At 38.6% G+C, this 15,258-nt stretch overlaps 2 protein-coding genes across 4 annotated transcripts in view; one reads left to right on the top strand and one right to left on the bottom strand.

Moving 5' to 3' along the window:
- PRDM4 (PR/SET domain 4) overlaps window positions 1-10,174 on the top strand; it is a 44,826-nt gene extending 34,652 nt beyond the window's left edge. The window contains exon 12 of the transcript XR_008617578.1: window positions 10,057-10,174. The gene's annotated coding sequence lies outside the window, so the exon portion shown is untranslated. The remainder of the gene's footprint in view (window positions 1-10,056) is intronic.
- Window positions 9,014-15,258, bottom strand: part of PWP1 (PWP1 homolog, endonuclein) — a 24,562-nt gene continuing 18,317 nt past the window's right edge. For all 3 annotated transcript variants that reach the window (XM_024127516.3, XM_024127513.3, XM_028490559.2), the window contains 5 exons: window positions 14,043-14,154; window positions 12,232-12,322; window positions 12,018-12,139; window positions 10,181-10,286; window positions 9,014-9,364 (listed from right to left, as the gene is read on the bottom strand). In XM_024127516.3, coding sequence (XP_023983284.1) covers window positions 9,255-9,364; window positions 10,181-10,286; window positions 12,018-12,139; window positions 12,232-12,322; window positions 14,043-14,154 — 541 coding nt within the window. In that variant the 3' untranslated portion in view covers window positions 9,014-9,254. The remainder of the gene's footprint in view (window positions 9,365-10,180; window positions 10,287-12,017; window positions 12,140-12,231; window positions 12,323-14,042; window positions 14,155-15,258) is intronic.

Raw genomic sequence — 15,258 nt, 5'->3', positions numbered from 1 at the left:
CGCTCTGCGGCATGTGGGATCTTCCCGGACCAGGGCACGAGCCCGTGTCCCCTGCATCGGCAGGCGGACTCTCAACCACTGCGCCACCAGGGAAGCCCTGGTTTTTTTTTTTTTTTAAGTTAGTATTGATTTTTCACTTTGACAGACAGGATCAACCCCATAGCATTTCCATGTACTACCTAATGAAAATACCAGTCACCAACAAACCACCAATGATGAAAACAATGCTACATCTTGTTTTCCCACTTTCCATTCCAGATAGGCACTCTCTCTAGGCCCCTAATCTTTGGGCTCAGATCTATCCACACTTAAGAGTGGTATATCCCTATGGTAGGAAACAACTGGAACTTTCTTCTCAGTCCACATGGCACAATTGAGCTTCCTTTTATTTTTATTTTATTATTATTATTTTTTAATGGTGGTATTCTAAACCTGTCATCCAAAGAAACATGAAGCTCGAAGCTTTTTTTTTTTTTTTTAATGGAAGTGCATTTCTTTTTTATTTATTTACTTTACTTTTGGGTGTGTTGGGTCTTCGTTTCTGTGCGAGGGCTTTCTCTAGTTGTGGCAAGCGGGGGCCACTCTTCATCGCGGCGCGCCGGCCTCTCACTATCGCGCCATCTCTTGTTGCGGAGCACAGGCTCCAGACGCGCAGGCTCAGTAGTTGTGGCTCACGGGCCTAGTTGCTCCGTGGCATGTGGGATCTTCCCAGACCAGGGCTCAAACCCGTGTCCCCTGCATTAGCAGGCAGATTCTCAACCACTGCGTCACCAGGGAAGCCCTTGAGCTTCCTTTTAAATCTACAGTCCTGACTTGTATTTGAATCCCCATGTTCCCCAGTCTCCTGGGTTTGACTGCCTCTGTTGCCTGTCTGCTCAGATGTCTCACCCACTGCCTGTGCTGGTTTTTGGCAGCAACTGCAAGCCTAGGCCAGTTCTTTGATCCCAGGTGTCCAGATCTACTCTAAGGAATAGCTTCAGAGGCACATGCTTTTGGCTCTGAATGCACCTCCTTGCTTAGCATTCATCAGACCTAGTACTTTCCAAGTTGGAAATAGGAATGTCACCCTTATTTTACCATTTAAAATTTTTATAAGTATTAACAGATTATTGACTGGCAGATTTTTGCAGAAACTAATGCCTGTGGCTGTAATACATCTCCAGTCAAAAATGTGTTAAATATGAATTCTTATACATATTAATATGTATAATAATAGTTATGTATGTTTAGGCAGAGCCATATGTCTATATAAAACAGTGAAATTTCTTTACTTTTTTTTTTGGCTGCGTTGGGTTGTTGCTGCGTGTGGGCTTTCTCTAGTTGTGGCGAGTGGGGGCTGCTCTTCCTTGAGGGGCTTCTCATTGCGGTGGCTTCTCTAGTTGCAGAGCACCGGCTCTAGGTGCGTGGGCTTCAGTAGTTGTGGCATGCGGGCTCAGTAGTTGTGGCTCGTGGGCTCTAAAGCGCAGGCTCTGTAGTTGTGGCGCATGGGCTTAGTTGCTGCGTGGCATGTGGGATCTTCCCAGACCAGGGCTCGAACTTGTGTCCCCTGCATTGGCAGGTGGATTCTTAACCACTGTACCACCAGGGAAGCCCTCTTTACTTTTTATACCTAACTTTTCCTGAGAAGTCCAGGAAAAGATGCATTTTTTATAGCTCTTCTTTACAGGAGAGTACAAAATTTCAAAGAAAATTAACTGTTGAGTTTAAACCTATTAGAAGTCTGCCTCTAGCTGTCACTAGTCTGGGGCTGGTTTTGATATTGAATTAAAAGCCAAATCAAAACAAAGAAAACCAAAATAGTTACTCCATCCTTCAGCCTGTTTTCCTTTCTAGAGAGATTTTGGTGAACCCAAGTTGCTGTACCTTTATACCAGTGTCTGACTTGGAGTGATATTCTGCAGGATTAACACTGAAATGATTGAAGTCATATTCATGAATTAAACAGGAAATATTAATCGTTCATGAACTGATAGCTCTTTTATTCTATCAAGTTAGGATTGGGTCTCATAAACTAATTTTTACTGCTTGCTAAAATTCACTTTTAATAGGAAGAAAATCTGTAATTAGAATTGTCCCATTAGGTGGAGAGCAAAGACTTTCCTTATTCACACTGAATCTCCCCATTCCTGAATGGCACTAGATACAGAATAGGCATTCAGTATTTGAAAATGAAAGAACAGTCTCCCTTTTCTCTCTCTTTTTAATGTCCATTTATGTATTGTCTATGGTTACTTTTGTGCTACAACTGAGTTGAGTGTTGTGACAGACGCAGCTAGCTAACTATCCAGAATGTTTACTATCTGGCTATTTTTTGGAAAACTCACCAACCCCCATTTTAGGTTATAGTGATCAAGAAACACCTTACGGTTCTTTTTTTTTTTTTTTTTTTTTTGGCAGTACGTGGGCCTCTCACTGCCGTGGCCCCTCCCATTGCAGAGCACAGGCTCCGGACGCGCAGGCTCAGCGGCCATGGCTCACGGGCCTAGCCGCTCTGTGGCATGTGGGATCTTCCCGGACCCGGGCATGAACCCGTGTCCTCTGTATTGGCAGGCAGACTGTCAACCACTGCACCACCAGGGAAGCCCCCTCACCTTACGGTTCTTGAAGGACATTTTTGCTAGGTATAGAATTCAAGTTTGGCTACTGTCTTCTTTCAGCACTTTCTATTGTTTGTTTTCAATTGTTTTTTTGTTTCTTTGATTATTTTTATGCCCTGATTATTCATATCAAAAATTATAATGAAAACGTGTTGACCAATACTTTCCAGGCACTTTCATTCTTTAGATTGAGTTTCTTTGTCACAGAATTATTTCTTTTGTGTATTTTAATATTTGCCTCTTCCATTTATTCTAGTGTGGGCCTCCTGACAGGAAGGTCTCTGGGTTTTTTATTTGAAAATAACTTTCACTTTTGTTCTTGAAGAATCATTTTGCTAGGTGTAGAATTCAAATATGGCTACTATTTTCTTTCAGTACCTGGACTATATACTTCTATTATCCTCCAGCTTCCATTATTTTTGTTACGAATTCATTTGTAAGGTGAGTTGTTGCTCCTTTAAATTCTCTCCCTGCCTCACTATGGTTGTGCCTTAGCCTTTGCTATAGTTTTCAGCACTTTACCATAATGTGCTTAGATACGGTTTTTTTGGGTATATTCTGCATGGGGTTACTGGTGCCTTCAAATCTGTCATTTGATAAGTCATTAATTTGGTGTCATTATTCTTGGAAAACTTTTAGCCATAATTTTGCATATATTGCTTCTGTCCCATTTTTCTCTTCTTTTTCTCCTCTACTTCTAGAGAATCTCTTTTCAGTTACATCTAATCTGTTGTTAAGGCCATTTATGGAGTTTGTTATTTCTATTATTATGTCTTTCAGTTCTAGGTTCTATATTTTAAATATAATTTCTAGTTCTTGGCCAAGATTCTCCATTTTTAAGTTTCCTTGACCATATTAAAGATAGTTATTGCAAAATCTGTTTCCAATAACTCCTTTATTTGGATCTCTTGTGTGTTTTTATTGTGTTTTTTTTTCCAGTTTTCAATTATGTTTTGTTTCCTTCTGTACCTGGTTATTTTTATGCCCTGATTATTACATATCAAACTATAATAAAAATGTGTGGCCCCATATGATGCTATCTTCATCTTCCAAATGATTTGTCATTTTGGTAGGCAGGTAAGGGTATTAGCAATCCTGGATTATGTTAATGAATTATAATTCAGATGATGCAAAACTGGCCTTCAATCTGTGGGAGGAACAGTTTCTGGCTAGTCATTACTTCTAGATCAACTCAGAGCCTTGGGAGGTTATTCAAGCACCACCTATCTGCTTGATGCCTCTTCATACCAGTTGTTTCCCACTAGCACTTCACTGTTAAAAAAGAAAAAAAAAAAATCTATGCTTGGCTTTTCAGGCCTTTAGCTACCTTTCTGTAACCACACATGTTCCTCAAGAAAAAAAATAGTCCCAAAATCAGGTTCAACTTTCTCAGTTTTTCTCCTGGCTATTCCTGCAATATTTCCTCAATGACTTAGTTCTTTGGGATTTTCTGTGATCTGTATTTCTTAGTCTGGCATTTGTGGAAATAGATATAGAACTGTGTAGTGGATGTAGATCATTTTCTATGATCTGTATTTTTAGTCTGGCATTTGTGGAAATAGATGTTGAACTGTGTAGTGGATGCTGGGATGTACCACCCAGAATCCCTTTCATGAATAACAAGCTCTTTCCAGAGATGCTGGCCTGTGACTGCTCACAGCTGAATTTTTCTCTGGAGATGGCTCTCAGCTTATGGCAGTTGCCTTGCCCAGGGAGACAATGCCTGCTCATTCCTGCAGGCAGTCTAAACCAAATGACTGGTTGGTGTACAGGTAAAGGCTCAGTGACAGTGCCTCACTTTAGGACTTCTGTGGAGGGTCATTTCAGCTTTAGGGCTAGAGATCTGAATGGGACATCTGTGGAAAGTTCCTATCAGTTCAACGTATCCCTCCACATAATTCTGCATCCCTCTTTCTTGTTTCAGAGAGTACTCCCAATTAACCTACCACAGAGTTCTAGGACACCATATTTATGAGTCACTACTTTGCTTTTAATATAGTCATAGCATTTCTTTTTGTTATATTTAACTCATTCTGGAGGAGAGGAAGTTGTGTTAGGGAGAAATAGAACATTTGGTAGAAGTGATATACTTTGGCTATGACAGAGGCAATTAAGATATATTTTGTCTTTGTCTTTTGCCTGAGGGGGCACATCTTTACTTTTTGTTTTACATTCTCTCCTTTTTTAAAAAAATGGAGATATAACTGACACATAACATTAGTTTCAGGTGTACAACATAAGGATTAGATTTTGTATATATTGTGACATGATTACAGTAAGTCTAGTTAACATCACTCCACACAAATTTCTGTGATGAAAACTTTAAAAATTTACTCTTAGCAACTTTCAAATACATAATTCAATATTATTAACTATAGTCACCATGCTATACATTACATCCCCAGGACTTAATTTTATGGTTGGAAGTTTATACCTTTTGACCCCCTTAAACCAATTCACCCACTCTCCCCACCTCTGGCAACCACCAGTCTGTTCTGTATAGCTATGAGCTTGGGTGGTAGTGGAGTTTTTTTTTGGGGATTCCACACAGAAGTGAGATCATACAGTTCAATATTTGTCTTTCTCTGACTTAGCATAATGCCCTCAAGGTATATCCATGCGATCATACAGTTCAATATTTGTCTTTCTCTGACTTAGCATAATGCCCTCAAGGTATATCCATGCTGTCACAAATAGCAAGAGTTCCTTCTTTTTTATGACTCATTGTGTGTGTGTGTGTGTGTGTGTGTGTGTACCACATTTTCTTTTTTTATTTATTTTTTGCTGTTGGGTCTTCATTGCTGTGTGCGGGGTTTCTCTAGTTGCAGTGAGTGCTACTCTTTGTTGTGGTGCGCAGGCTTCTCATTGTGGTGGCTTCTCTTGTTGCAGAGCCCGGGCTCTAGGCACGTGGGCTCTAGAGCGCAGGCTCAGTAGTTGTGGCGCATGGGCTTAGTTGCTCCGCTGCATGTGGGATCTTCCCAGACCAGGGATCGAACCCGTGTCCCCTGCATTGGCAGGTGGATTCTTAACCACCGCACCACCAGGGAAGTCCCCACATTTTCTTTCATCCATTGACAGACACTTGGGTTGTTTCCATGTCTTGGCTATTTAAGTAATGCTGCAGTGAACACTGGTGGTTCATGTATCTGTTTTAGTGTTTTCATTTCCTTCAAATGAATACCTAGAATTGCTGGATCATATGTTAGTGCTATTTTTAATTTTCTGAGGAACCTCCATCCATTTTCTGTAGTAGCTGCACCAATTTACACTCCCACTAACAGTGCACAAGGGTTCCCTTCTTTCTAGATCTTTGCCAACACATTTCTTGTGTTTTTGACTACTAGCCATTCCAGCAGGTGTGAGGTGACATCTGATATAATTTTGACTTGCATTTACCTGATGATTAGTATGTTCAGTACCTTTTCATGTACCTCTGGCTTCTGTATGTCTTCTTTGGAAAAATGTCTTTTCATATCCTCTATCCATATTTAAACTGGGTGGTTTTTGCTATTGAGTTATATGAGTTCTTTATACATTTTGGATCTTAACCCCTTATCAGATATATAATTTGCAAAAATTTGCTCCCATTCTGTAGATTGCCTCTTCATTTTGTTGGTTTCTTCTGCTGTGTGGGTGCTTTTTAGTTTGATGTAGCCCCACTTGTTTTTTACTTTTTGTTCCCTTTGCTTTTTGTCAGATCCAAAAAAATTATTGCTAAGACCAATGTCAAGGAAATTACTGTGTATGTTTTCTTCTAAGAGTTTTATGGTCTCAGGTCTACTTGTCAAGTCTTTAATCTACTTTAATTTCTGTGTATGGTGTGAGATAGTGGTCCAGTTTCCCAACACCATTTACTGAAGAGAGACTGCCCTTTTCCCACTGTATGTTCTTGGTCCTGTGTTGTAAATTAACCATATGTATGGGTTTATTTCCGCACTCTTTATTCCATTGATCTGTGTATGTGTTTCTATGCCAGTATCATACTGTTTTAATTACTATAGCTTTGTAATATAGTTTGAAATCAAGAAGCATGTGCTTTTAGCTTTGTTCTTTCTCAAGATTTCTTTGGCTATTCAATATCTTTTGTGGTTCCCCACAAATTACAGGATTATTTATTCAACTTCTGTGAAAAATGCCATTTGAATTTTAACAGGGGTTGCATTGAAGATGTAGATTGCTTTGGTTAGTTCCTGCATTTCAACAGTATTCATCTCATCCACAAGCACTGAATATCTTTCCACTTATTTGTGTCTTCAGTTTCTCTCATCATTATCTTAGTTTGCAATGTATAGGTCTTTCACCTCCTTGGTTAAATTTATTCCTAGGTAGTTTATTCTTTTTGATGCAATTGTAAATGGCATTGCTTTTTTAACTTCTTTTTCTGATAGTTGGTTATTGGTGTATAGAAATGCAACAGATTTCTGTGTATTGATTTTGTATCCTGCAACTTTACTGAATTTATTAGTTCCAAATTTTTAAATAGTCTTTAGAGTTTTCTATACATATTATGTCATCCACAAACAGTGACAATTTTACTGCTTTCTGATTTGGATTTTTATTTTTCCTAATTGCCCTGGCTAGGGCTTCCACATACTATGTTGAATAAAAGTGGTGAGTGGCAGCATCCTTGTCTTGTTCCTGATCTTAGATGAAAAGCTTTCAACCACTGAATATGATGTTAGCTGTGGGCTTGTCATATATGTCCTTTATTATGTTGAGGTACATTCCCTGTATAGCCACCTTGTTTTTACCATAAATTGATGTTGAATTTGTCAAATGTGATTTTTTGCATCTATTGAGATGATCCTATGAGTTTTATCCTTTTTTTGGGGGTTAATGTGGTGTATCATATTAATTGATTTGCAGATGTTGAACCATTCTAGCATCCTTGGGGTAAATCTGACTCAATCATGGTATATGATCCTTTTAATGTATTGTTGAATCCAATTTGCTATTATTGATATTTTGTGGATTTTCACATCTGTATTTATCAGGGATATTGGCCTTTAATTTTCTTGTGGCATCCTTGTCTGGTTTTGGTATCAGGGTTAATGCTGGCCTTCTAAAATGAGTTTGGAAGTATTCCCTCCACTTATATTTTTTGGAAGAGTTTGAGGATTGGTATTAACTTTGGTATAATTCACCAGTGAAGCCATCTGGTCCTGGACTTTACTGAGAGGTTGTTGATTACTGACTCAACATTCTTACTAGTAATTGGGTGTGTTCAGATTTTCTATTTCTTCATGATTCAGTCTTGGTAGCTGTCCAATTTGTTGATGTACAGTGCTCACAGTAGTCTCTTATGATCCTTTGTATTTCTGGAGTATTGAGGTATAACATTTCCCCTTTCAGTTCTAAGTCCTCATCTCTTTTCCCTTACTGAGTCAAGCAAAAGGTTTGTCAGTTTTTTCTTTTAAAAAAGTAGCTCTTGGTTTCATTGATCTTTTCTGTTGTCTTTTTAGCCTCTATTCAGTTTATTTCCATGCTGATCTTTTTCCTTCCGTCTACTAACTTTGGGCTTTGTTCTTCTCTTTCTAGTTCCTTGAGGTGTAAAGTGAAGTCGTTTGTTTGAAATCTTTGTTTCTTGATGGTAGGCATTTATTGCTAAGAACTTTCCTCTTAGAACTACCCTTGCTGCATCCCATAAATTATGGTATGTTGTATTTCCATTTTCATTGTTCTTTTGATTTCTTCTTTGACACATTAGTTTGTTCAATAGGATGTTTAATCTTCACATATTTGTGAAATTTTCCATTTTTTGTAACTTATGTCTAGTTTCATAACTGCAGTCAGAAAAGATGCTTTATATGATTTTAGTCTTAAATTTATTGAGACTCATTTGTGGTATAACATGATCTATCCTGGAGATATTCCATGTGTGCTTGAGAAGAATGTGTATTCTCTTGCTTTGGGTGGAATATTCTATATTTGTCTGCTGAGTCTATCTGGTCTAATGTGTCATTTAAGGCTGATGTTTCCTTATTTTCTGTCTGAATGAACTACCCATTGGTGAAAGTAGGGTACTAAAGTCTCCTACCAGTAATTGTATTGCTACTTCTCCTTTTAGCTCTTTTACCATTTGCTTTATTTATTCACCCAACATAAGGGTACCTAAATATTTACAAATGTTATATCTTCTTGTTGGACTATCATTATGTAATGCCTCTTTTGTTTGCTAACACTGAATACTATGCTATGGACAAAAAAAGGCATGCCACTTTTAAGAGAGTAGCACTAAGAACACTTCTAAGTCATGAGCACTTATTGGAGTCAGGAAAGTGTCATCCCAGAGGGACCTGCCTGTGTTCATGGTCTACTGTGCAATCTTGGACTAATTACCACTCTTCCAGGCCTGGGTTTACCCATCTTTTATTTTACAACCCAGATTACCTGTGACAGATGGCATACTTAAGGAATTATTTTTTAAAAACCGTTTTTATTATCCCTTTCAAGAAATGCAAGTGGAGCCCTATATACCACATGCTTGAAAGGTTAGCACAGACCAGCCCTGTTTGTTTGTGCTGCCACCATAGCTGCAGAGAGGAATGTCAGGCAATTTTGTTTCAGTCATTTTGATGGCTGCAGCAGGGAACATCTTTAGGGCAGCTTTTAAAAACTGAGTTAGGGTAAATAAAACAGGAAATTGTATGATCTTCATTAAGACTCCATTGGTGTTTCTGAGCTCCTGCTCCCAAAAGGGCCACTAATAGATGAATTTCTTGTATTGCCGAGAACAAGCCTCTCTCGTCTTCCAAATGCTTCATTTACTAAAACATAAATAAATGGTTAAGAAGCTACCAGATCAGAAAACTAAGAACCTATAAAAAGACTAAAATGTAGACATGAGCAATGAGGTTCTCTCTACCCTGTGGTGGTGATTTTGTTTTGAAAAATATATATTTAGCACTTTATAAATGGGTAAGTAACCAACTCAAAAGTCCAAGATAATGTTCTGAATGAGGTTTTAACTATGTTTTAAATTGGTCCTTTTTTTAAATACTTTACCTTCTTTGCCTTGTCCTGGATTTATCAAATCCACCTTGATAAACAGATGTCCAAGCCCTTATAACAGTGACTCTATCCTTCCCTTATTGTACTTCTGATTGTTTCCTACCTTAATCTTTCTCTGTATCATGATCAGAATAGAACTTTTTTGGATTTAGGACCTCAGTGGAAGAAGAATCAGGAAGTAATAGAAGGGAACAGAGTGGCCCCTTCAGGAAAGCTGGATTTTCTAGGGAGTAGTTGAAAAAAGGCAGATTTATTTACACTGGGAACTGGAAAGAGGAGGGCCATTCTTTGAGACCACACTATATATCCTTCCAGCTTTCCAATAAAATCTTTCACTTTTAAAATTCAAATTTTGTCAAAGATATTTAAAAATTAAAGTGTGAAAACAAATTTATTTGCAAACATGAACATTTCCAAATTACAATTTGATCTTATGTTTCCTAAGCAGACTGTACTAGAGGATGAACACTGGATCCACCTTCGTTATCTCCTTAATGTATTCAAGCCACAGATTCTACTACTTTAGCTCTTACAGAACTCATCCAGAAAAAGCAGGAAATTAAGATTCTTACCTGAAGAGATTGTGCTTATATCCCAGACCCGAAGCCCTTCTTTCTGGCCTCCAAAAGCATAAATAAATGGCAAATCAGGGCAACAGGAAGAACAGAAGAGAACTCCCTGAGAAGATAATACAAAAGTCAGTGATTTCAGTCTTTCCAGAAAGCTCTAATCTCGATCCCTACTCCTGTCTACAAGAAACTATGACTGGAATGGTTACTCAAAACCAACTCACCAGAATCTCTTTCAAGGCTCTTGTAAAGGTAGTTCACAGTCAAGTTGGAAGGACTACCTCTACAATACAAAGCTGGACAAGTTCAGCATGATGGACATTCTGTGAGGACAGGTGTATGCTCTCACCACTTAGGTCTCATCTCCACTGTCATTCTAATAAGGATTTCCTAATTAATCTAATCTGCTAAATATCCCCAGAAACTTTAATTCTCCTTTTGAAGTAATGATGATGCTGATACCAAATGTCATTATTCAATCGTTAAAATTTTTTTTTTTTACTTGATAATTACTAGATAACACATATGCATCATAGAAAATACAAAAAAGTATAAAAAATCACTGAGATAACCAGCTGTTCATGTTTTGGGACAGGGTCTTCTAGATTTAAATATATGCATGGAATGATGCTATAAAAACTGCTCTGTAACCTGCCTTTCCACAAATATATACATACAATTTTAAACAGCTGTGTGCAGTGTTCTATGTCTGCAATTTAATGTTTATAATTTAGTGCCTGACATACAGTATATGCTCAATAAATATTTGATGAATGAATTATTGAATTCCAGTTATTTCTAAAACTCTTGCTACTATGTAGTAATCAATTTCAGTGTAGTAAGAACTAGTTATACAAAGAAGTAGGTGATAAACTGACCTCAACCACTATGGTGCCCTATAAAGGTTGGAGATTTCCTGGGATGGTCCTGATTTTAAGGTTAAAGAATTGTGGGGGGGCTTCCCTGGTGGCACAGTGGTTGCGCGTCCGCCTGCCGATGCAGGGGAACCAGGTTCGCGCCCCAGTCTGGGAAGATCCCACATGCCGCAGAGTGGCTGGGCCCGTGAGCCATGGCCGCTGGGCCTGCGCGTCCGGAGCCTGTGCTCCGCAACGGGAGAGGCCGCAGCAGAGGGAGGCCCGCATACCACAAAAAAAAAAAAAAAAAAATTGTGGAACTTATGGTTACCTGGGGGGAAAGTGGGGGAGGGAATTTGGGTTGACATGTACACAGTGCTATATTTAATATGGATAACCAACAAGAACCTACTGTATAGCACAGGGAACTCTGCTCAGTATTATGTAACAACCTAAATGGGAAAAGAATTTGAAAAAGAACAGATACATGTGTATGTATAACAGAATCACTTTACTGTATACCTGAAACTTTGTTAATCAACTGTACTCCAATATAAAATGAACTCTGCTCAGTATTATGTAACAACCTAAATGGGAAAAGAATTTGAAAAAGAACAGATACATGTGTATGTATAACAGAATCACTTTACTGTATACCTGAAACTTTGTTAATCAACTGTACTCCGATATAAAATAAGTTAAAAAAAAAAAATGTGGCCATTCCACTTGTGTCCTTGAAAACCACCCCCTCTCATCATCCTTGTTTTCCCCAGCAACTGTTTGTTAATCATGTGAGTTGGAAAAGGAACCAGCTAGTTATTGATTTCTCCCCAACTGTCCTAAGTTGTATAAAACTTCCACAAATTTGACTAAGCCCCAAATTAACCTCCCAACAAATCCATATTCTTTAGTGCAATGATTCCTAGAGAAAGACAAATGACCGATCAGAAACAGAAAAAAACCAAGATGCCCAGGGATATTCTTACCATTTTCATGTCCCTAGAGTGAACTAGGCTTGGCCTATCTCCTAATATGTCCCAGATCTTCACATACTTGTCCGCTGATGCAGTCACAAGACAGCCCTTGATTTGACTACTTAGATCAAGACCTAGAGGAAGATTAGTTCAGAGACTCTCACTTTGAAATAAATTAACTTCATCATAGGTTAACAGAGATGAAAGAAACAGTATTCTTGCTCACCAGAAATTTCATCATTGTGTGCATTAAGTGTAAAAATTGGCTTATCTGAACGTGCATCCAAATTATATACAAAGCCGTCATCTGTACTGGCCTGGAAAGAGTAAAAGATGGGCAAGGTAATATTACATGACAATAAAATTTAGCAATGGGTAAACAGTATAAATCATTGTGAAAATCAGCTATGTACCTGACTTACCTGAAGAGCTTATTACAAATTAACATGGACATAAAGAATTTACTTGTGGATAAGTCGGTTCTTACAAGGACTAGTTTAGCTGACATGTCTATTAGGCATTTGGATATGAGTATGAAGCTGTGGTAGTGATACAAACTGCAGAGATATGGAAGCACAGAGGTAGAGGTTACATCCATTGAGAACAGAGGGGATATACCCCGGGAGTGTATAATTAAGAGCACTGTGTTGAGGACAGAGACCTGGAGAGCACAGCCACTTACGGTAGAGGCTGAGGAGGAGCTCACAGAAGTAAGAATCAAAGAGGGAGGAGGGAATAACAAAGAATGTTAAAGAAGCCAAGGAAAGAGGGGTTCTAAAGAAAGGAGTGACAATGCTGTCAATATTTTGGCAAAGAGATTTAATCAGATAAGGACTGAAAGGCAGATTACAGTTCCACTTTGAAGAAAGGAAGAGAAAATTTTGAAGGAATTAAGAGACCTAGTCAAGGACAGGAGACAGAAACTTGAGCCTATATACACAGGCCAAGGGCAACAGCCAGGACAGGAAAAAGGGGGGCGGGGCAAGTACAACTGATGCAGTCTTGAAGGTGGAGCTGCAGATGGGCATAAAAACAGAAGAGGGAGATCCCATCCTTTGAGACTGGAGGGAAAAGAGGTAAACCATTTTATTTTGATTACTTTCCATTTCCCTAAATATCTGTGAATTTAGTACTGATAACCATTTGTTAGCAAATAACCTCAGGAAATATGTGTGCCTGCCTGCTGAGAGCCAAGGTACAGTACCACATTCAAATGTAACAGACTTCACTCCTGGTAACTGTAAGATAAAATCTGGCTTAAGGGAGCTCAGCTGGGAACTGCATGCAACTCCGCACAGAGGAGACTAAATGTTCCCACAAGTGCAGGAAACTTATTAATAAAATTGGTCACATATTTTAAGAAAGCTGTTTTTTAAAGAATTCCTTTCCTCATTTACAAAGCACTACGTATTTGCTTTAGGAAAATTAGGCAATATATGGATGTATCACAATTTCTCTAATTAATCTTCCCTTCTGGATAAAAGGTGGGATTTTATTTTTCCATGGATTGAAATGTCAGTGGCATCTTTGGATCCTACATGGAAAGCTGTTATCCTATAGATATTAAGGGTATTTACAAAATGATCGTAAACTTTCTATCTGGGAGATGGTGGTATATTAAGTGCTATATTAATTAATAAATAGGCTAGCATTTGCATCACTGGAGCTCCATTTAAGTACTAATATATAAATAAAGGAATTTTTTTTGGGATTGCTTTAACCATTAAAAAACATAAGAATATTAGTCATGCTTAGTATTTCAAAGTAATTTTAAAATGATCAACTAATTACAACTAATAAAATGTGACACACTTTGGAATGATTGGAAATTAGCAAAATCATTTACATGTTTACTGTTTTTTGTGGCAAATCCATTGTTCTCTTATTTAAAATATCTTTTTTTTTTAAAGAAAACCCAAACCCAAATACTTCACACTGTTAATACAGAAAAAGCTTTTCAGAGTCTCTCTACAATGGAAGTAAAGAAAAAAAGCCATTAATAACCTGAAAAACGAACAGTAATATGCACACTCTTACCAAAAAATGACAAGGTGAAAAGTGATTCCAAGTCACTCTCTCGATCTGCCCACTGAATCGCCACATTCGATGGCTTTCCTCTGGACTTCGGCAGTCATACAAAGCCACCGACCTGGACGTGTTCAGGCAAAGTTAGGGTTTTAAGAGTTCAATTTTCCTGTATGTTTTAGCTTATTTTAAATGAAATGGTAATAAAACAACACCATGAAATCAAGATACAATTATTTAAAGCCTATCTTAAGTAGGAAAATCAACTCATCTAAAAGTAGAAGAATTGATTTTTACTAATTGGTGGACTCTGGTCCTGTCACTTGAAGACACTGGTAGCTCTGGATGTCACAGTGGCCTTGACCTCCCCCAGACTGAATCCTCTACTTCCAAGATGAATCCTCTCTATTTCCAAAAGAACGGGACAATTTCTAATTTCCCAGTAGTGCTCAGAGCCAGATAACTCACATCTCAGCCACATTTACTCTTTACAAGCAGGCTACTGTGTTGGGGGAACTGATAAATAAACTTTTGCAATTTTTGCATGAATCCCAACTAAAAAATGTAAATATAGGACTCTTCAAAAGGGTAAGGAATCAAAATAAAGACTGCAAGTTGGTTTCTGTTTCTACTAGTTACCTCTCCTACCTTCAGACCCAATCTGTAAAAAGCACACATATGACTGGAAACCCCATGGTTGACCACAGTGGTCCCAATTCTTCACCTCTCCCTACATCCATGCCCTCTGCCAGTGATATGACGATTCCTCCCCTAAAGGCAGAGTTCATTTCCCACTCCATGTGATGTCTACTTTGGCCAAGAGTAAGACAGACGTGTATTAGGTCTGAGCCCAGATCTTAAGAGGCCTTGGTGTCTGTGCTTGTACTCCTGACCTTGCTATGGCAACACGTGTGGGCCAGCCCGCTGGTCCCAGGAAGATGTGAAACACAAGGAAGAGAGCCAGGTCTCCGGGCCCAGCCTAAACAAGCCAAGATTAGCAGAGCTACCAGTTCAATCTAGCCTCGATTAGCTCAACCCTGCAGGGGATAAGAAATAAATGTTCACTGCTTTAAGTCACTGAATTTTGGGATGGCTTATTTCACAGCAATGTCTAACTCATACACCCTCTAAAAAAAATCAAAGTAGTTGGGCTTCCCTGGTGGCACAGTGGTTGCGCGTCCGCCTGCCGATGCAGGGGAACCGGGTTCGCGCCCCGGTCTGGGAGGAT

The sequence above is a fragment of the Physeter macrocephalus genome, chromosome 6 (assembly GCF_002837175.3).
Source record: "Physeter macrocephalus isolate SW-GA chromosome 6, ASM283717v5, whole genome shotgun sequence".
NCBI classification, from domain to species: Eukaryota; Metazoa; Chordata; class Mammalia; order Artiodactyla; family Physeteridae; genus Physeter; species Physeter macrocephalus.
This window is presented reverse-complemented; position numbering and strand designations above follow the sequence as displayed.